The 22992-nt window shown below is 42.2% G+C and overlaps 1 protein-coding gene across 4 annotated transcripts in view; it reads right to left on the minus strand.

Annotated features, from left to right (window-relative positions):
* The window catches only part of LOC145343778 (deformed epidermal autoregulatory factor 1 homolog), a 76800-nt gene that overhangs the window by 16506 nt on the left and 37302 nt on the right, over positions 1–22992 (minus strand). For all 4 annotated transcript variants that reach the window (XM_080190106.1, XM_080190108.1, XM_080190105.1 and 1 more), the window contains exons 6-8: positions 19366–19431; positions 16801–16927; positions 15220–15348 (exon numbers count right to left, since the gene is read on the minus strand). In XM_080190106.1, the coding sequence (XP_080046232.1) occupies positions 15220–15348; positions 16801–16927; positions 19366–19431 (322 nt within the window). The remainder of the gene's footprint in view (positions 1–15219; positions 15349–16800; positions 16928–19365; positions 19432–22992) is intronic.

A 22992-nucleotide genomic window follows, 5' to 3' on the forward strand; every position in this document is an offset into this window, starting at 1 on the left:
TACCCCAAATATAACCTGCTCCTCTTTTTACAGGTGCCGAGTACTTTTGGTTTCTGATGCCCTGTTTGCGCACTGTTATGGTGGAACAATCTGGGACTGAGTAATAATTAAGAGTAACCTGAGGATTCAGTCTGTCAGCTCCTATACAGACAGCACAGACTCATGGCCAAAATATACAAATTAACAACTCCTTGGCATGTGCACTATTTTATGATAAAACATTACAAATCATTTTAATTAATGCTAAGCCATGTCAGATCCAGTGGGTTGTGTAGACACCTTTAAAGAAAATTGTTCAACCAGGATAATTTCAGTCATTGAGTGACTGAGCACCAAAGTTCATTAGTGTCCTTGTTGCTGGGAAGCTCAGAGGCAACATGTTCAGGAGCCTGTGAAATCTTCTTCCAATGCCAAGAATTTTTTAAATTCAATCTGTTTTGACTTTAGTTCTGTACCAAACACTAAGCAGTCTTAATGAGTTAAATGCACTTAATGTAGACTTCCAAAAAAATCAATGTAGCCCGAAAGCAGCAATGGCAACAGAAACAATGCCGCAGGAAAATCAACACTGAAGCACTCAAAGAACTTGATAAGAGAGCCTTACTCAGCCGGCAGCTCTCTGCCATTGTTTTTAATGGCAAAGCCAACTCAATGCAGATGGCAATCTTTTCTGCTTTACCTTTCCGGGGGAAAGTGTAACGGCCATCCTACTCCCCAGGTTGGCCTTCCCCTGCCCGCTGGTCTCGCTTAGGGTAGAAAGGTCAATGTCAAAACGCCTGAGCTTCCAAGCAATGATAGCAGTGTGCCATTTTGATCTGCCACAGGAGGGTCCTAATGTTCCAGTCCCAAACTTAATTTTAAGTGATGGAGGATGCCTGCATGAGTTCTTTTAACATAGTGTGGCTGTTGTAGACTAGCTACCATACAGGCTTGATGGACCAAGGCCTCAGTCCAATGGCAAGGGCGTTCAAGAGGATTGGCAACCAGGCTCCATTGTATAGGCCTGTGACATACAAGCACACATACTCCTACTGTCCTCCTTTCTCCTCTCACAGGACCTATTTCCCTGGGATTCATAAAGGGTGGTGGTCGAGCTCAGAGTCGAGCTCTGGGACAGCCATAGTATTAGAGGGTTGGTTGGAGATAAAGTTGTTGAGCGTATTCAGGAGGAATTTCTCATTCAACATGTAGATGGCCCGACTAGAGAGGGGCAAAACTTGACCTCCTTTTGGGAAATAAGGAAGGGCAGGTGACAGAAGTGTTTGTGAGGGATCACTTTGGGACCAGTGACCATAATCTATTGGTTTTAAGATAGCTATGGAGAATGATAGGTCTGGCCCAAAAGTTACAATTCTAAATTGCGCCAAGGCCAATTTTGATGGTATCAGGCAGGAATGTTCATAAGTTAATTGGGGGAATCTGTGGGAAGGCAAAGGGACGTCTGGTAAGTGGCAGGCTTTCAAAAGTGTGTTAACCAAGGTTTAAGGTAAACACATTCCTTTTGGAGTGAAGAGCAAGGCTGGCAAGAGTAGGGAACTCTGGATGACTTGGGATATTGAGGTCCTGGTCAAGAAGAAGAAAGAAGCACATGACATGCATAGGCAGCTGGGATCAAGTAAACCTCTTGAAGAGTATAGGGAGTATAGGAGTAGAGTTAACAGAGAAATCAGGAGGGCAAAAAGGGGGCATGAGATTGTTTTGGCAGATAAGGCAAAGGAAAATCCAAAGAGTACATGGGTATGATAGGTATAGAGGGACATGGGTCAAATGTGGGCAATTGGGATTAGCTTAGGGGTTTTAAAAAATAGGGTGGCATGGACAAGTTGGGCCGAAGGGCCTGTTTCCATTCTGTAGACATCAATGACTCTATGAGGGTGGCACGTACCTGTGGATCTGTTTGGAAAAATTTGATTCCATTTGGCATGCAGCAACCCGAGTGCCATTTTATATTGAGTCTGCTGCTCTCCTCCCATCCTCCTCCACACTGGGTCCACCACCCTCTTCCTATCCTTCTCCACATTGGGTCTGCTGCCCTCCTCCCATCCTCCTCCACATTGGGTCTGCCGCCCTACTCTACACTGGGTCTGCCGCCTTCCTCCAACCCTCCTCCACACTGGGCCTGTTTCTCTCCTCCCATCCTCCTCCACACTGGATCCACCGCCTTCCTCCCATCCTCTTCCACACTGGGTCCGCCGCCCTCCAACCATCGTCTTCCACACTGGGTCTGCCACCCTCTTGCCGTCCTCCTCCATATGGAATCTACCGCCTCCTCCAGCCCTCCACCACACTAGGTCCGCCGCCACTCTCTTCCCACCCTCCTCCACACTGGGTCCATTGTTTTCCTCCCGCACTGCTCTACACTGGGTCCACCACGCTGCTCTACACTGCATTTGCAACTCTCCTCACATGCTGCGTCCACACTGAGTCCATTGCTCTTCTGTGCTGCTCTACTCTGAGCTGAGTAAATTGTTGGAAGGTATTTTGAGAGACAGGATCTACAGGCATTCAGAGACACAAGTTTTGATTAGGGACAGTCAGCATGGCTTTTTAAGTGGAAAATCACGTCTTACAAATTTGATTGAGTTTTCTGAAGGGGTAACCAAGAAGATAGATGAGGTCCACGTTCACGTTGTCTATGTGGACTTTAGCAAAGTGCCATATGGTAGGTTGTTGCATAAGGTTAAATCTCACAGGCTCCAGGGTGAGGTATCTAAATGGATACAAAATTGGCTTCTTGGCAGAAGACAGAGAGTGGTTGTAGAAAGTTGTTTTTCAAACTGGAGGCCTGTGACCAGTGGTGTGCCTCAGGGATCGGTGCTGGGTCCACTGTTATTTGTCATTTATATTAACGATTTGGATGAGAATATAGGAGGCATGGTTAGTAAGTTTGCAGATGACACTAAGATTGGTGGCATGGTGGACAGTGACGAAAGTTATCTCCATTGCAACGGGACCTTGCTCAATTGGGCAAGTGGGCTGACAGATAGCAGATGGAATTTAATTTAGATCAATGCAAGGTGATGCATTTTGGTAGATTGAACCAGGGCAGGAATTACTCAGTTAATGGTAGGGCGTTGGGAAGAGTTACAGAACAAAGAGATGTAGGGATTCATGTTCATAGCTCCTGGAAAGTGGAGTCACAGATGGACAGAGTGATGAAGAAGGCATTCGGCATGCTTGGTTTCATCGGTCAGAACATTGAATACAGGAGTTGGAATATCTTGTTGAAGTTGTACAAGACATTGGTGAGGCCATACTTGGAATACTGTGTGCAATTCTGGACATCCTATTACAGGAAAGTTATTATTAAACTATAAAGAGTGCAGAAAAGATTTACTAGGATGCTACCCAGACTTAATGGGTTGAGTTATAAGGAGAGGCTGAATAGACTGGGACTTTTTCCTCTGGAGCATAGGAGGCTGAGGGATGATCTTATAGAGGTCTATAAAATAATGAAGGGTCCAGATCAGCTAGATAGTCAATATCTTTTCCCAAAGATAGGGGAGTCTAAAACTAGAGAGCGTAGGTTTAAGATAAGCGGGGAGAGATACAAAATTGCAGAGGGACAATTTTTTCACACAGAGGGTGATAAGTGTCTGAAACAAGCTGCCAGAGGTATTTGTAGAGGCATGTACAATTTTGTCTTTTAAAAATAATTTAGACAGTTACATGGGTAAGATGGATATAAAGGGATGTGGGCCAAACGACTTCTGGAAGAAGGCACTGCCGTCACCTTGACTGTATAGTGGGTAGAGGAAGAGCTGGTGTCAAGGAGCGGTTAAGCCCAAGATGCAAGTGTTTCCCTCCCTATCTCCTCCTCTAATCAAAATAAAACACTGTGAGAAGGACAAGCAAGGTAAAAGCAAGGTGTGGTCTTGCCCTACTGCAGTAGTGCCGGACACCAGGGAAAGAACTGATGGATAAGTAGAAAGGTTGGGTAAGTATTTAATAATTTTACTCCTTACTCAGGGAGTAAACCAGATGTAATTTCTGTTGATTATAGGTTGTAACGGTTATATTTCGTAGACGAGGACCAGAAAAGAAGGGCCCTCGAGAATTGGATATAATTTGAAACAAAATATCTTCCAAAATTTTAATTTGAAGGGGTAAGTCATGACAGGAGAGCGCCAAGCCATGGTCTGCTCTTTGTGCTCTATGTGAGAGGATGGGAATGTTTCCAGTGCCCGGGGCCAGCATGTATGCAGGAAACGCCTCCAGTTGCAGTTCCTGGAAGCTTGCGTTTCGGAGCTGGAGCAGCAGCTGGGGACACTGTGGAGCATCCGCAAGGTGAAGAATATCGTAGATAGCACGTATAGAGAAGTGGTCACACTGTAGGCTCAGACTCCACAGACAAGAAAGGAGTGGGAGGCAACCAGGCAGAGCAAGAGAGCTGGGCAGGCAATGCAGGCATCTCCTCTGGCCAGTCCCTTGCAAAACAGATGTACCATTTTGGGTAGTGTTGAAGGGAATGGCCTTTAAGGGGAAAACAACAATGGCCAAATTCATTGCACCAGAGTTAGTTCTGCTGCAGAGGAGAGGAGTAAAAATTGTGGGAATGCAATAGATATAGAGGATTCAATTGTAAGGGAAATAGATAGATGTTTCTGTGGCCACAAACAAGACTCCAGGATGGTATGTTGCTTCCTTGGTGCTAGGATCAAGGATGTCTTGGTGACATTCTGAAGGGGAAAGGCGAACAGCCAGCGGTCACAGTTTACGTTAGTACAAACAACACAGGTTTAAAAAAGAAGGGACGAGGCTCTAAAAGCAGAATACAGGGAGCTAGGAAGCAAACTGAACAGTAGAACCGCAAATGGAATAATCTCAGGATTACTACATGTCCCACGTGCTAGTCAGGATAGAAACAGCAGGACACAGAGGATGAATATGTGGCTGAATGGATGGTGTGAGGGGGAGGGTTTCCGATTTCTAGGGTATTGGGACTGGTTCTGGGGGAACTGGACAGGTTACACCTGGGCAGAATCTGTCGGGACTGATGTCCTTGGGGGGTACTTGCTAGAGTGGTTAGGGAGGGTTAAAACTAATATGGCAGAGAGGTGGGTATCTTTGCAAGGATTCAGAGCAGGGGAAATTGAGAACAAGAGCAAAAGACAGTAAGGAGCATAAGGAAAGTGATAGGCAGAGAAATCAAGGGCCAGAGTTAGATAAAGGCCAAGTAAAAAATAGTAGGAAAAGGAAAAAAAATGTTAAAAGTGCCCACCTTAAGGTTTTCTACCTGAATGCTCAGAACATTTGAAACAAAATGGATGAATTAATTGCACAGATAGATATAAGAACATAAGAACATAAGAACATAAGAAATAGGAGCAGGAGTAGGCCATCTGGCCCTTCGAGCCTGCCCCGCCATTCAATAAGATCATGGCTGATCTGTCGTGGCTCAGTTCCACTTTCCCGCCCTCTCCCCATAACCCTTAATCCCCTCTCTTATCAAAAACCCATCAACCCGCTTCTTAGGGAGTCTGATATAGGTGGCATTAAGAGACATGGCTCCAAGGTGAGCAAGGATGGGAATTAAACATTAAGGCCTATTCAGTGTTTAGGTAGGACAGACATAAAGGAAAAGGTGGTGGAGTTGCATTGTTGATTAAAGATGATATTGATATGATATTGAGAAAAGATATTAGCATTGGTGATGTGGAATCTGTATGGGTCAAATTAAGAAACAACAAGGGGCAAAAAACATTGGTGGGGGTGATATACAGATCACGAAACTGCAGTGGTAACATTGGGAAAAGAATTAGATAGGAACTCAGGGGTGGATGTGTTAAAGGAACACCTGTGATTATGCGTGACTTTAATCTGCATATAGATTAGGAGAGTCAAATTAGTCACAGTACAATAGAGGAGGAATTTATGGAATGCATAAGGGATGGTTTTCTGGAGCAATATGTTGAGGAACCAAGAAGGGAACAGGCCATCTTTGGCTGGGTGTTGCACACTGAGAAAGAATTAGTTGGCAATCTAATTATGAGAGCTCTTGGAGACAAGTGACCACAATATGGTAAAATTCTTTGTCAAGGTGGACGGTGATGTAGTTGATTTTGAGACTCAGGTCCTGAATCTCAATAAAGGTAACTATGATGGTATGCAGCATGAATTGGCCATGGTGGATTGGGAAACATTACTGAAAGGAAAGACAGTGGACAGGCATTTAAAGAACAAATAGGTAAACTGCAGAATTTTTTTTTCCCTGTTAGGTATGAGCGTGGTCAGAGAAGGTAAGGCAATTGTGGCCAAACCATGGCTTACAAGGGAAATTAGAAATAGTATCAGATTCAAGGAAGAAGCATACAAATTGGCAAGAAAAAGCAATAGGCCTGAGGACTTGGAGCAGATTAAAATTTAGCAAAAGAGGACCAAGGGATTGATTGAGAGGTGAAAAAGAGAGTATGAAAGTAAGCCAGCAGGGAATGTAAAAACTGACTGTAAAAGTTTCTGTAGGTATGTAAAGAGAAGAAGGTTGGCAAAAACTAATGTAGGCCCCTTACAGTCAGAAATGGGAGAATTCATAACAGAAAATAAGGAAATGGCTAAGGAATTAAATTTGTACTTTGCTTCAAAGTACAAATTTTTGGGGAAATTAATGGGACTGAGAGTAAATAAATCTCCAACTCCTGGTAATCTTCATCCCTGAATACTTAATGAAGTGGCCCTGGAAATAGTAGATCCATTGGTGGTTATTTTCCAAAATTCTTTGGACTCTGGAATAGTTCCTACAGATTGCAGGGTAGCTAATGTAAGCCCTCTATTCAAAAAGGGATGTAGAGGGAAAACAGGAAACGATAGACCAGTGAGCTTAAAATTGGTACTGGAGAAGTTGTTAGAATCTATTATCAAGGATTTCAAACTCAACATTTGGAAGGCAGTGGTATAATAAGATGAAGTCAGCATGAATTTACAATGAAGAAATCATGCTTGACGAATCTATTGGAAAGGGTCCAGAGGAAGTTCACAAGAATGATCCCTGGAATGAAGAGCTTGTTGTATGAGGAACATTGAGGACTCTGGGTCTGTACTCTTTGGAGTTTAGAAGGATGGGGGGTGGGATCTTATTGAAACTTATAGGATACTGCAAGGCCTGGATAGAGTGGACATGGAAAGGATGTTTCCACTAATAGGAAAAGCTAGAACCAGAGGGCACAACCTCAGGCTTAAGGAACGATCCTTTGAGAGGAGGAATTTCTTCAGCCAGAGAGTGGTGAATCTGTGGAACTTTTTGCCGCAGAAGGCTGTGGAGGTCTGGTCATTAAGTGTCATTAAGACAGAGATAGATACATTCTTTATTAATAAGGGGTTACGGGAAAAGGCAGGAGAATGGGAATGAGAAATATATCATGATTGAATGGCAGGGCAGATTTGATGGGTGGAATGGCCTAATTCTGTTCCAATGTCTTTTGGTCTTACTGGGATTCTTTAGGATGTAACTAGTAGAGTTGAACAAGGAGAACAAGTGGATGTGGTTTATTTAGACTTTCAGAAGGCTTTTGACAAAGTCTCACAAAACAGACTACTATGTAAAGTTAAAGCATATAGGGCTGTAGGTAATGTTCTGAGATGGATGGAAAGCTGGTTGGCAGTTAGGAAGCAGACTGGCAGTCAGTGACTACTGGGGTTCCGCAGGGATCTGTGCTAGGACCCCAACTGTTCACATTATATATTAATGATTTGGAAGAGGGAATTGAATGTAGTATCTCTAAATTTGCAGATGATACAAAGTTGGGTGGGAGGGTAAGCTGTGACGAGGATGCAGAGATGCTTCAGCATGGTTTAGACAGACTGGGTATATGGGTATGTGCATGGCAGGTGCAGTATAATGTGGATAAATGTGAGGTTATCTACTTTGGGAGCAAAAATAAGAAGGCAGATGATTACTTGAATGAGTAAATTGAGAGAGGTAGATACTCAATGAGATCCTGGAGACCTCGTGCATCAGTCTCTGAAAGTAAGCATGCAAGTACATCAGGCAAATGGTACACTGGCCTTCATAGCAGTAGGATTTGAGTACAGGGATAGGGATGTTTTGCTGCAATCGTATAGGCCATTGGTGAGGCCACACAGGGAGTATGGTGCACAGTTTTGGTGTCCCTATCTGGGGAAGGATTTCCTTGCTATAAAGGGAGTATAGCAAAAGTTTACCAGGCTGATTCCTGGATGGCAGGTCTGTCATATGAGGAAAGATTAAGTCGGCTAGGATTATTGGAATTTAGAAGAGTGAGAGGGGATCTCGTAGAAACTTATAAAATTCTAACAGGGTTAGATAGGGTAGGTTCAGAAAGAACATTCCCAATAGTGGTCCAGAACTAGGGGTCATAGTTTGAAGATAAGAGGTAAACCTTTTAAAACTGAGGGAGAAATTTTTTCACCCCGAGGGTGATGAATGTGTGGAATTCACTACTACAGAATGTATCTGATTTCACCTGATTTCAAGAAGAAATTAGATCTAGCTCATGGGGCTAAAGGGATCAAGAGATATGGGGGAAGGAGGGGATCAGATTATTGAATTTGATGATCAGCCATGATTAAAATGAAAGGTGGAGCAGACTCAAAGGGCCACATGGCCTACTCCTGCCTTTAGTTTCTGTGATTGAAACAGGAAGCTTCCTCCGTATATAACTGAAAATCACTCTGTGAACCGCACTTACTCACTAGACTCGGCCGAAATTGAAATGCATCACTGAACACAGAAATTCAGGGGGGATATGAACAATCTGCAGCAAAGCTATCTCAAGTCATTTGTTCCAGCCCTCATAGATTGTAATTTTCTCCATAAAATCCTGGTGCACATATGGTGCCTTTCATCCATGATAATTACAAAACATTTATAATTGCTAACTTTAGACTGAAAATTAGCAGAAGATAAGAGAGCAATTAACACAGCGAATGATGCCAGAAAATGATTTAGACAATTTCACTCTTTTCTTTGAGGGTTTGAACTCTGCAGTTTATAAAAAGCTGCTGTTTATTAGTAGAATGGTGATGAACTGCAATCTCTCAGCCACTTCAGCAGCGCCCAGGAAGAGCGCTCCTGAAAGGCAGCTCTCTCTGATCTGCTGTCTACCTGTCACTCTCTCCAGCCTGGCTAAAATTACAGATCAAACTCACTGAAGCAGTTTGCCACTGGGCCAGAAAGCAAAGCTTTTACAGTGAATCCACCAATGACTCAGTAATGAATCAGAGGCCTTTTAAACATTTAAAGATCAGTTCAATAGGTGCAGCAATTAAGGTATAAGGTTTAAAGTTTATTTATTATTGTCACAAGTAGGCTTACATTAACACTGCAATGAAGTTACTCTCTGGTGCCTGTTCGGGTACAGTGGGGGAGAACTTAGCATGGCCAAAGCACCTAACCAGCACATCTTTCAGGCTGTGGGAGGAAACCGGAGGAAACCTATGCAGACACGGGGGGAATGTGCAGACTCCGTACAGACAGTGACCCAAATCTGGGAATCGAACCTGGATCCCTAACACCTTCAGAAAGCAGTGCTAACCATATTGCCAACATGCCACCCTGGCAATGGGGTGAGCACACAGGATTAACAGTACTGTCTAAGTGAGGATAAACACCAACACATGTCTGACTGAGCCAAATGACCAGTCTCGTACCCGAACATGTGCCAGACTATAATTTCAAGCTCACTAATAAATAAATTTTGAACTTTAAAGTTTAAACCGACATGGCACAGTTGAAACTGGATGTCAATTTGTAAACATCATAGGCGCCGTTCGTCGTAACTCAAACTTCATAATTCGAGGATTGGCTGTACAATATTTAAACTGAAAATTGAGAAAGACAGAAACTGAAAAAAAACAGACTCACACTGTGAGAGTGCTCAGGGGGTATGACTGAAATTCTAACCTCTAACAAACTTTCTGTGTATTTGCAATTAATTTCACACAATATTCACATTATTCAGAACTTCACTCATCCAAAATCTCAGCCCCCATTTTATTTCTTTTTTCTTTGCCGGTTTTAATTCTACTGCCTTGTTTTCCACTTCACTTTCAGACAGCAGCTGTCCATCATTTTGCCATTCACAGCTCCTCGAGACACACCTTTAGTTTCTTTACCTGTGTCATTAACCACTGTCTATTGCCTTGCACCACCAACCCTTTTGTTGTTTATTTTCTCTTGTCTGCGATCTGATCTTCTATTGTGTTTTTCTTCCCACCCTCCCTCCTTCCGCTTGTTTAAAATCTGATACATTTCAAACTTTCCCCAGTTTTGATCAAAGGGTATCGACCTGAAACGTTAACTCTGTTTCTCTAACTACAGATACTGCTCGACCTGCTATGTATTTCCAATATTTTTTAACAATGGCTACACTCAGGTTTCAAAAAATGTGCTCTATATTAATGCAGCTCACATCTATTGAACAGGTTTCACAACCTCAGGTTCTCCTCCTGCTCTCAAAAGTTGCTCCTCATATTTCCCCAACACCAACGACTGTTTAAATTATTATTTTGTCTCTTTGTTCTGTCCCATCAATGGCTTCATGCTTCTTGGTGTGAATGGGAGGGTGTGAAAAACGAGAGGAAGAGACAGAGCATGATTGTGTTATAAATTCTATGTAACCTTGTTAAAAAAATCTTAATTCAACACAACAGTAAAATTTATTCTGCATTCAAACAATCTATTAAAATCTCCCTCTCACAGTCCTATTTGTAAACAGCAAGGAGGAAAATACATAAGGTTAGTATCACGATTATTATCTGTTATATCTGTATGTTAGATTGTTCATATTTTGGCCTTTAGTCTTGGACGCTGGGATGATGCTCACTTTTTACTACTGCCAGCAAAAAAGGGGGCTAGAATTTGTTGAAATGAAAATTAACCAGAGTTCTACTCCACTGTACCAATTAGGCTGTTATTAATGTCATGGCTATTACAATGGGTTAGTGCCAGAAATTCTGCAGCAAATAACTCACCTCCTGACTTCCCTGTCCATCATATGCAAGGCACAAGTTGGGAACATGATGGAAGGAATATTTCCTGGTTACTTGGATGAGTGCATCTCCAACAACACTCAAGAAGCGAGACACCAGGATAAAACCATCAGCATTTCATCAACTGGCCTCAAAATCAACATCCTCCACCTCAATCACCCATTATACAATGACTGAGTATAACAGCATGGTGCACAGAGGTTGGCACAGTAGTTAGGACTACTGCCTCACAGCGCCAGGGACCCAGGTTCAATTCTGGCCTTGGGTCTGTGTGGAGTTTCCAGATTTTCTGTGTCTGCGTGGTTTTTCTCCGGGTGCCCTGGTTTACTCCCACAGTCCAAAAACATGCGGGTTAGGTTGATTGACCGTGCTAAATTGTCCTTAAGTGTCAGGGGGATTAGCAGGGTAAATATGTGAGGTTACGGGGATAGGGCCTGGGTGGGATTATTGTTGGTGCAGGTTCATTGGGCCAAAAGGCCTTCTTTTGCACTGTAGGGATTCTATGATTCTATGATCACTAATTATCAAATCACTCTCCAGTAAAGGACCCAGTACTGGCATGTGTCTCTTTCTCTCTTCTCTTTTTCAACATAATTTTTCTCCACTTCTCTGTGATTTTTAATACCAAATGTTTACTTCATAAATAATAGGATCATGCATTTCAAATTCCATCAGAAAGTCATGGTTCACACTTGTAGGAAACAGGAGGTATGAAGCTGTCAGTGCACAGATGGCAGCCATGGGACTTCCGCAGTCTTGGAGATTAGATAATTTATTTAAACTGGAGGTAATTACAGAACTGCCACACGATACACCCTCCACGTAGCACCTCGGCACGTTACAGGCAATGGGTTTACTGCAGGGGTTGGAATGTGCCAGCTTGTGAATTGAACAAAGGTTTCCGAGAGTTCTGAATTTCCATTTCCCCCCTGCTTACCCTGTAATCGACATAAAGGGAGCTCTTCCTGCATCACTCAAGCTAGTAATGGGCGAAGAGGGTTATTTAGATCATCTAAGTTCAACCACCCAGAGAGAGCCTTCATCCGTGCACTGTAGCATCCAAATGTTTTGTAATAGATTCTGTGGCTTTCCCCTGCACGACAATGTCCAAAGTCCATTCCAACAGTCTGAGCATGAAGAAGAATTTCTTGCCGTCAATCTTGAACCTGCCTTTTATTAGTTTGAACCCATATCCTACACTCATAAGTTAACTTCAGATAAGATTCTAAATTTGAACTTTCCATTTCCTGAGTGATCTTACAAATCTCTTTGGTCACTACTTGGATGAGAAAAGCCATCAAATATCAGCAGGCCAGTTTTAGAGTTGGTCAACCAAGGAGCAGCAGAGATTCTCAGGAAGGGCTTCAAACCCACTCAGCCCTCACTCTTCATCAGTATATTTGTGAGAAAGGAAGAGTGAACAAAATAGACACAAAAATACAAAGGAGGATGAAAAAGGTCTGCTTGAACCATCAGACCCACCCATCCAGACATGGCACTGCTAACACTGACTGAATAATAAACGCCACCCACCCTTGCTAATCCATCCCATCCCCCACAAGCTTGACTACATTGCCATCCCTCTGCCTAACATATCAATACTGTCAGCCTCTGCTAGCCCAGTTTAAGATTTCTTTTCAACCTATTCTTTTCTCCCCATTGGAAGAAAGTGTTCAATTTCTGTCGTTGGTACAGCAAGGAACATAAATTTATACAAACTCCTCTGTATCCTTTCTGTGTGATCACATTCTTCCTGTAAAGTAGTGACCAGAACTACAAGTAACAGTTTAGCTGTGGTCTAACAAGTGTTTTATACAGTTCTAGAGTAACAAACCAGCTCTTTTGATTAATGCCTCAGCTAATAGAATGAAGTGTCCTGTGTGTCTTTCTAATCATCTTGTCTACCTGTCCAACTACCTTCAAGGATCTGTGGACATGACCTCTTGTTTTGTTCCTCAAGGAATTGTGGGCCTCCTTTAGTCAGGCAAATACTAAGCATCATCCTTCCAAAAAATAATCTCTCAGCAGGATTTTGGAAACAGGAAATTGTTAGTAACTGCTAACTTGAACCAAACGTGATTTGGTACACTTGCTCCCTCTTGTTCAATCGACAGCAACTCCCTCAAGAGCATTTTACCGAAGTCATCTCCAGTTAAGTCCTAGTTACTGCTCTTGTTTTACTGTAGAAGATACAACACACATGTTCCAGAACAGGAAACCATTCTGATTACAACCCATCTCCTTCAGCTAACATTCATACAGAAAGCACATTCCCTACATGCTTTTAGTTAGACATATAAACATTAACAACAGCTGCCTTTCATGTTAATTAATTTAGTTATGGATTGCAATATATCGGATATGCAGATGCACTTGTACTGCAGTAGTCAACAGTGCAGAAAGTCACCAAGCTTCCTGTCTGGATTGCACCGAATTCTCTGAACTGCAGTGGAGGTGATGGAACAGGCTCCCCAAGACATCAGAGATAAAAAGTCAATCAGCCTTCCTGCTGATCACTATCAGATGCTGACTATCCACTGAGCATTGCTGTAAATTGTGTATAGGTAGCAGGCAACACCTTATCTGAGATGCCTTCTGAGGTCAAATGGCCTGCTGGTCCTCACTGCTAACACTGTGTGAAGAACACCCACCTGGGGAAATTGTGTTCAGTGTGCGTCACAGCTTTCAGGACACGATATGAATAAGGCAGTTAACCAACTCACAGTCACCTTCACAACCCAGTAGCTCAAGACAGAGTTTAGCTTTAGATAAATCTTATGGAAAAATCAGAAAGGCTCTCTGGTTTAGATGGAAAGTGGCTAAGGACAATCACACAGAAGTAGAGAACTAAATCCAAGATATGATTTGAAATTCGTCGGGTTAATGCTTTAGAAGGACATTGTATGAATGATTGAAAATTAAATTTGCACAGGATTGTGCTTAAAAGTTCTATTTACCCAAAGTTTAGTTTCAGTGTTTATTATTATCACAAGTAGGCTTACATTAACACTGTGTTACTGTGAAAATCTTCTAGTTGCTACACTCCGGCTCCTGTTCTGGTACACTGAGGGAGAACTTAGCATGGTCAATGCACCTAACCAGCACATCTTTCAGACTATGGGAAGAAACTGGAGCAGCCGGAGAAAACCCACACAGACATGGGGAGAGTATGCAGACTCCGCATGGACAGTGAACCAAGCCAGGTATCAGTGAGGCAGCTGTGCTAACCACTGTGCCTCCATGCTGAATAATAATGTTCACACTGCAACAGCAGAACTGAAGACATTAGGGGCACAATAGCCTAGTGTTTACCGTACTGAACAGGTGATCCAGACATCATCAATTCAAATCCCAATGTGGCACAAGAATAATTAGAAATCCAGAATTAGAAAACTGTTGAAGTGTCACCCATGCCCATGTAACAGGCCCTTGGCCTGGCAATGTTGTGATATGGAGATGCCAGTGTTGGACTGGAGTAAATACAGCAAGAAGTCTCACAACACCAGGTTAAAGTCCAATAGGTTTATTTGGTAGTAAAAGCCACTAACTTTCGGAGCGCTGTTCCTTTGTCAGGTGACTCACTGTTGGGCAATGTTGGGCACTGAACAAGGTCGACACCATGGCTGGTGAAGGACAAGCATGTACTTTTGAGTGCTTTGAAGCTTTTTTGTAAATATCACAAGTAGGCTTACGTTAACACTCATAAGAACATAAGAACATAAGAAATAGGAGCAGGAGTAGGCCATCTAGCCCCTCGAGCCTGCCCCGCCATTCAATAAGATCATGGCTGATCTGTCGTGACTCAGTTCCACATTCCTACCCTCTCCCCATAATCCTTAATCCCCTTGCCTATCAAAAACCTATCAACCCGCGTCTTAAAAATATTTAGCGAGGCAGCCTCCACCTCTTCAACAGGCAGAGAAAATCTCCTAGTCGCCACACTCAAGCGCCTGTTCAGGTACACTGAGAGAGAATTTTGCATGGCTAATGCAATTAACCAGCACGTTCTTCAGACTGTGGGAGAAAACTAGAGCACCCGGAGGAATCCCATACAGACACGGGAGAACGTACAGATGCACAGATAGTGACACAAGCCCAGAATCAAATCTGGGACAATAACACAAGCCGGGAATCAAACCTGGATCCCTGGTGCTGTGAAGCAGCAGTGCTAACCACTATGCGACCATGCCACTGTTTTCTCAACTTTTTAGATCACATCTCTGGTGCTAGTGTGGAGCAAGCCATGCTATTTACCTGTGGTATTGGTGAAGACATCTCCCTGTGCTGCACTATCTGAAATAATGGCAGTCGCATCTGCTGTGGAGGCTCGATCAAAGGCCAGCGTCCCAGAAGGAGTGATCTGCCCAGCTGGTGTCATTGTAACTGGAAATCAATCAGTTAAATATTTTAAAACAATGGACTTTCATCAGTCTCTATAAATTGTTAGAATTCAATCTCTAACTCCCCCAGTTACTGAATGTGTTTAACAGTATTTCACTGCCGCTTGATGCAAACTCGATAATTTCTAAGGTTAATACAGGAATGTTTCAATAATTTCCTCCTCTATCAAGAATGACACCAAGCAAAGACATTCTTGAACATCCACCCACAGCCCTCATATACCCCTCTCACATAGCTATCCTCAGACACGATCCCAACACAATGAATTCTAACAGCCTATTATATCAGGTTATGATGGACCTAGGAGTTAGGCCATAAAGAAGTATTAGGGTTGAAGACCAAAAGTTCCATTGAAGTTAGGTTTTAAGGAAAGTCTTAAAGGGAAGAGAGAGAGGTAGAGAGACACAGGGAGGTTTAGAGAGGAAATTCCAGAGCTTAGGGTCCAGGGAGCCAAAGGCACAGCTGTCAATGGTGGAGTGATAGAAATTGGGATGCTCCAGAGGCTGAAATTGGTGCAGTGCGAAGACTTCAGCGGGTTGCAGAGCTGCCGAAGTTTACAGAGACAGGGTAGGCAAGGCCATGGAGGGAGTTGAAAACAAAATGTGAATTTTAGAATTGAACCATTGGTGGATTAGGAGCCAATCAAGTGAGCAAGCACATAGCAAGGACACAATGAGATGTCAGTGAATATCCCTTCCGACCAATATGCACTTGATTCAAGTATGACAAAGACACCAGGAGATCTGCACTTCTACAGCATCTGCACCTTATTGAGACAGACAGGATTCTCGGGGGGCTTGACAGGGTACATGCTGAGAGATTGTTTCCCCTTGTGGGAAAATCTAGGACCAGAGGGCATAATCTCAGAGTAAGGGGTCGCCCATTTAAGACAGGGATGAGGAGAAATTCTTCTCTTAGAGAGTAGTGAATCTGTGGAATTCTTTACCGCAGAGGGCTGTAGACTAGAGGCTGGGTCAATAAGTATGTTCAAAGCTGAGGTAGACAGATTTTTAATCAGGAAATCTGAGGTTATGTGGATAAAATGGGAAAGTGGAGTTGAGGATTATCGTATCAGATTAGTCATGATCACATTGAATGGTGGAGCAGACTCGATGGACCAAATGGCCTATTTCTGCTCCTATGTCTTATGGTTTTGGATTAATTTCCACCTTTGAACAGCAAAGCATTAAAGGGAGAAAAGACTAGAGAATCAATTTTTAACAAATGTTCAAAGCAATAAGATCAAATTGTTCTGTAAGAATATTTCACATTCCATTTGTCTGGAATTCAAGCTCAATCTGAAGACACACTCCACTGATTACCAAGGATGACAATTGTTGGACAGGTAATGTATGCTGTACACGTATTAAAGCATCCTGACTGATCTATAGTTCAGAAGATGACAGTCAGATACTTTTATATCTTTTGACGTACAGGTTGTTCCAGTTGTTGCAGGCAGTAAAGTGATATTCTTGGGAGATTCCTTCTTGACTGGGGTCGTACTTTGTTCATTTTCCTTTTTGCGTCTTTTGTAAGGGACAAAGAGCCTGACCGGACCAGTCTGTGTGCAAAAAGCAAAGGGCTCTGATTACATCCTCCATTCCTCTCTCCATTGTAACCAACATGTTCTTCTTCCTACCAGGACATTCTACATCACCCATCTACACAGTTTAAAGTTTAAAGGCACAAAATATCAAATGTAAACAGTAAAACCCCTCAATATTGCTCCATTTCCCTTGCTTTGCCATCATTACTCAACTCCTCCAGACTACCAGTGTCACACCCTTACCCCTGCCATCCCCTCAACACTGAGACAAGAAATGACCAGTCAATACAAAGCTGGTGACTAAATTCTATCAAGCTGAGCTGATCACTGCAGAGCTGTTGGGATCTGAAGCAATATTCAGGCTTCTCCTAGTTCCCAAAACATTTTACTCTGATTTCAGTGAGGAGTTATGTTGGGTAATCGCACCCTTATTCACACTATGTTCCATCTGCCATGTTCTTAACCATTCACTTAGCCTGTCTAAATCCTCTTGAAGCCTCCTTGCACCACGCATTACCACCCAATTCTGGGTCGTCAATAACATATTACATTTGGTCTCCATATCCAATCATTTATATGGATTATGAACTGCGGTGGCCCAAGCAGATTTTTGTGGTACCCCACTAGTAACTGCTTGCCATTCTGAGAATGACCAGCTCTTGTCTTCTGTCGGCTAACGATCCATAGCAGTATATTACTCCCAATCACATGGTTCTTGAGCCTTCTGAAAATCCAAATATACCACGTCCACTGTTTCTCCTTTATGCTGCAAAAGCACCTTCAAAACTCACAAGGTTTGTCAAACATAATTTCCCTTTCATAAATCCATATTGGTTCTGCTCATTTTTCAAGTGTCTGCTTATCACATCCTTTGCAATAGATTTTAACATTTTCTCCACTGCTGATATCAAACTAACAGGCCTATAGTTCTGTTTCTCCCTCCCTCCTACCCTAAATAGTGGGGTAATATTTGCTACTTTCCAGTGTGCAGGAACCTTTCCAGAATCTGTCGAATTTTGAAAGATAGCCGTGAATCCATCCAGTCTTTAATCACCTCTTTTAATATTCTGCTTAGCTGGTCCAGGCGATCTAGCAACATTCAATCCAATTATTTTTTTGTGTACTATCTCTTTATCAATATTAATTTCTTTCAGTCCCTCATTTTCACTAATCCCTCAGATCCCGAGTTTTTCTGGGAAATTTTCAGTACCTTCCTCTGTGAAGACGGACACAAAGTAATTGTTTACCTTCTCTGCCATTTCCCTACTGTCCATCATGGATTTTCCTGTCTCCACCCGTAAGGGCTTACATTATCCTTGCTGATCATTTCCTTTTTAAATACCAAAGCAGCTTTTATGGTCCACCTTTATGTTATTAGCTTGCATCCATATTCTCTTTCCTGTTTCTTATCAGTTTTTTGGTCACCCTTTGCTGGATTCTGAATTGCTCCCCCCACCATCCTTCGAGATTCCACATCTGGTGCAAAGGTTTCATTAAGAAATAAGACAGAGAACGTGGTAGGTAACATTATGGGACAATATTGTACAATTTCTGCATTACAATTCAAAAATATTTTGGAGAGATCTCAATTTCCATGAACTGTTTGCAACCTCCTGCACTGTGAAACATGAGCGCTGAGAATTACTGCCTACAAATTATTAAAATACCTCAATTATCTCGTAGCTCAACCTCTTACTGTCAAGTCACCTCCAATTCACTAACGATGCCGAGAAGCTAATCTCCTTCTATGAAAATGGCCGTTAATTGATGCCATTACCTGATTTAATCGCCTGCACAACTCCAGTGGGTGGCAGTTGATTCCACAGAAAATTAGTCCAGAGGCAGGGACCAACCCAACACACTGCTTTCTGAATTTACAGACATTCCAACCTCTGTAGTGTTGAGTAAATTCCAGCTTCTATCTCTGACTTGCAATGTACTGTGGCTTCACAGCTGGGAGCACATAATTAACATGTATATGTCTCTTTCTCTTAGCAACTCAGAGAGATATTATGCCATACAGACTGTATTCATGCAATACATGTGTGAAGGCACATCAGCAAAGCAACCTGCATAATTAAGGACCCCGCGCACCCCCGACATTCTCTCTTCCACCGTCTTCTTTCGGGAAAAAGATACAAAAGTCTGATGTCACGTACCAACCCATCTCAAGAACAGCTTCTTCCCTACTGCTTCAGACTTTTGAATGGACTTACCTTGCACTAAGTTGATCTTTCTCTACACCCTAGCTATGACTATAACACTACATTCTGCACTCTCTCATTTCCTTTTCTATGAACGATATGTTTTTTCTGTAGAGCGCACAAGAAACAATACTTTTCACTGTATGTTAATACATGTGACAATAATAAATCAAATCAAAAACTGGATAGTCAGTGACTCTAAACATTAACAACGTCATTATAACCACTAATTCCTAACTTGTAACTTACCAAAGACATGTCGTCACAGCAAGCAGCACAGGTGCATGAGGCTGCATGGGGATTTAGGATGCCATCCTGAAAAACAAGACCACAGAAATATGAAAACAAATAGTCACAGAATCAATCCTAAGCTGGGAAGAGATAAGGATCCAGCTATCATTCCATACATGTCAAACGTTGCACTGAACCAAACTTCTAACCTTCTGCATTAAATTAGATTTTGCTTGTAACAATTTCAGGTTCTGTACAGGGAATTCACTTCCTCAGCGTCTCTGTCCCACGTCCTCCTTCTTCCTTTAAGAAATTCGTTATAACTCTTCTTATTAATCGTGTTTTCATTCACCTACCCTCACGTGATTCAGTGTCAAACATTGTCTTATGACTTCCCTTAAAGTACGCACAATTTATTCAGTTAAAGCGACCACATAAATACAAAACATTGTTAACATTAAAGAACCAAAGGTAGTTTTAAGAGCTTTATACTTGTATTGGTAAACATTAGAAATAATATATAGTTTTTGTGTGGATTTAATATAATGGGGTTGATTCTCCCATACCGCTGCGCTAATGCGGGCCAGGAGAATTCCGTGGCAGGCAGTGTGCAGGATTCGCACATGCGTTCCTGCCTCAATAGTATCTCCCAGCGCCGAATTTTCAGTGGTGTCTGCTCCGTGCCAGAAATTGGCGGGGAGGCAGGTTAAGTATTTTACTTCTAATTTTCTTATAATTTAAATGCAATTAGCGGGCCTAGGACTGGAGTCTCTTAGACTTAGAAGACACTGAGAATCTTTTTGGGAGAATTCTGGCCAATGTTTCTATGCCTGAAAGGAAACTATAATTACTTCATGCCAGACAAAAGTGTTTGTACGTATGGGAGTTTGTTTAAGTTCCAACTGTGTTTTGATTGTGCTCAGAGAGAGTACGGCATGAAGAATAAATAAACCAGCAGGTGTTGGTTAGTAACAGGAGGCTTCTTCCCAGAGAGTGAAAAATTTCTCTTATTCTTAGTTTTTAACTGGAAGCTGGAGCAGTTGGAGACAGGGAGTAGCAAGAAGGCAGCCCTCATGGCTCTGCTTAAAGCTGTATTATGGAGTAATGTGCAAGAAAGCAAGCTCTGGGGAAACTAAAGGGTGGTTAGTTATAGAAACCAGGAAATGGAACAGAAGTTTTTCAAAAACTCTGAAGTTAAAGTAGCCAGGAGAAACTGGAAATAGAACAGGATACTGTTCATTGGCACCATAGACAGAGCTGAGAAGGAATTGGCTGGTGAGAAGCTAGAGAAAGGTTTCTAAAGTAGTCCTAAAGTTTGGGATGTCTTACAGCAGCCTGGAAAACAAATTTTAAACTAATGAGGATACCACACTCTGTGCCTGAAGTCAGTCAAAACAAAGGAATCCAGAGAGATGGAAATCCTGGAGTGGATTCACTGTTAAAAGTAGAGTGGAAGTTTTGTTTAGACCTGGCATTTGAAAATCCTGGACTGAATGCAAATGAGAAAGCATTATTATGAGAGAAGATTTTAAAGTGTGATTTTGGGAGTGGAGTTTGGAAACCCTCATGTGACAATCATTTGGGGGGATTTTGAAAAACACAGACACTAATTTGGGTTCAGAGTGGAGGGTGTGTATTTGACCACTGACCATCTGTGGGCTTAAAATGAACTTTGTGTTAATGAAACCATTGCAGCTTAAATATACTTTGTAATCCCATGTTTACTTTAGAATCTGTGTGTAATTGTTAGTCTGGGTCGGGGTGCAGGGGAGGCGGGGGTTGTGTCAGTATTAAAAGAGTATTGTTTTATAATCCAAAACGTTCATGCTTAATAAATGCTTTATCCTTGTTGTGAAAACCAATTAGCAGTCCTGTGACTCTGTTACTCCACATTTGATCATTTTGAGCCAGAGTTCCATTCTGGGATCTTCCTGTCCAGTTATAACACTAATTGAGATTTGTAACATTAGTGTTACTGCATCAAAGCTCACAGAAGCTACTCAAAAGGATCTAATTCACATCCACTAGCCTCCAAATGCCTGAAGCCAGAGTGGGTGAATCCAATGTTTCCACATATCTCACAAAGAGAGAACGACGTAGATTCACTCGGATAATGCCACGGATGAAACTAGAACTATAAACAAATACTGAGAATACTGACACTGTTTCAACTGGGGCAGAGAAAATTTACTAGAAGTTTCTAGAATTAAGAAGTGTTTTAATAGAGTGAAGAGTTAAAGATGAACAAGGTCATGCCAGTATAGTTGACCACGAGCACAGTGTTGGTGAGAGATTGGGCAGTGAAAGAGGCAGTCATCTCTTTGGATGCAAGCATGCATTTTGAATCATGTGTGCCCCCCCCACCCCACCCCACTTCCCCCCACCCTGCGATACACACACCTGCCAGAGTAAAGGAAATAATGGAGCAATTGCCAGAATTCTTGGAGAGAAAACAAGCAGAAATGGTCGATCATGTTGGAAGCAGTAATGTGGAGAATTGGATACGGACCGTCAAGAGTCAGACTGAACAACTGGACTTCATAAAATGGAAAGTTCAGTATTATAAGTAGTATCATACGTGAGCCCAGTCAGGGTTCAGGGTTGGGATTGAGGCACAGAGTTCCAGGTCAAGGGCAGTTCATGGGATATTAAAAGGTATGGGAAGTGAGCAGGAAAGTAGAATTAGACTAGATGGAAAAATATGGGACACCAGGAGCAGGAGAATGGGAGTAGACTGGATGGGACATTAAAAGGCACGGAGAGCACACAGGAGAGGAGGATTAAACTGAGTGTGATATTAAAGGACATCATTCCAGTATTTACGAGGCCTATTTCCCATTATCAGTCAGAGGGGAGAATTATTCCCAATTACTCACTGCATTCGGTGATATTCAGCTATGGTTTGAGAAAATCTGTTTGAAACGTAAGATTATCAGAAGGAAACAAAGAACAATTATCTTATGCTTGTGTGTGGGGCGTGAAGGGGCCAGTGAATCAATCAGCTGCAGTGGAAAGTGGCGTGACAGCATTCAGACATCCCCGGGAATGTCAGCAGCTCAGAGACTGTTTGGCCTATATACTGATTTTGTACATATTGTAAGACTGAAATGAATATTTAGAATGATGCGATTAACTCCCAGAAGAACAATTTGTCCTGGATTGATTCCAAGTCAATACAGTGTTCTTCAAGGTGCACTTAATGTTCTTCCTGTGGTATGTTACAAAGATAATTGTCAGAGGTCAAAACATTGCAGAAGATTCAAAAGTGGAGACAGGTACATTGCATTTAATTTGGACGGTCTTCAATTACTATTGCCAATAGTCAAGAGGAGCAGAAGTATTAAACAATTCCCTTATTGTGATATGGTCCCTGCAGTTTCATAGATGTACCACTGCATGTTCAAAGATTTTAAACCATTACCGAACAACGGATATAACAATTCACACTAATTAGCTTTCAGTGAAGTGTGCTCAGGAAACAGAATGCAATTTATCTCAGTAATGCATTTCCTGCATTATGTTGGCGACTACACTTCAAAAGTACTTCATTGGTTATAAAGTGCTTTAGGATCCCGGGGAAGACATTATATAAACAAACGTTTTTCTTTCATCCTTCTTATAAAAGCCAATACAATTTATACCTTT

This window comes from Carcharhinus amblyrhynchos, chromosome 6 (assembly GCF_965287045.1).
Source record: "Carcharhinus amblyrhynchos chromosome 6, sCarAmb.v2.hapA, whole genome shotgun sequence".
Taxonomy (NCBI): Eukaryota; Metazoa; Chordata; class Chondrichthyes; order Carcharhiniformes; family Carcharhinidae; genus Carcharhinus; species Carcharhinus amblyrhynchos.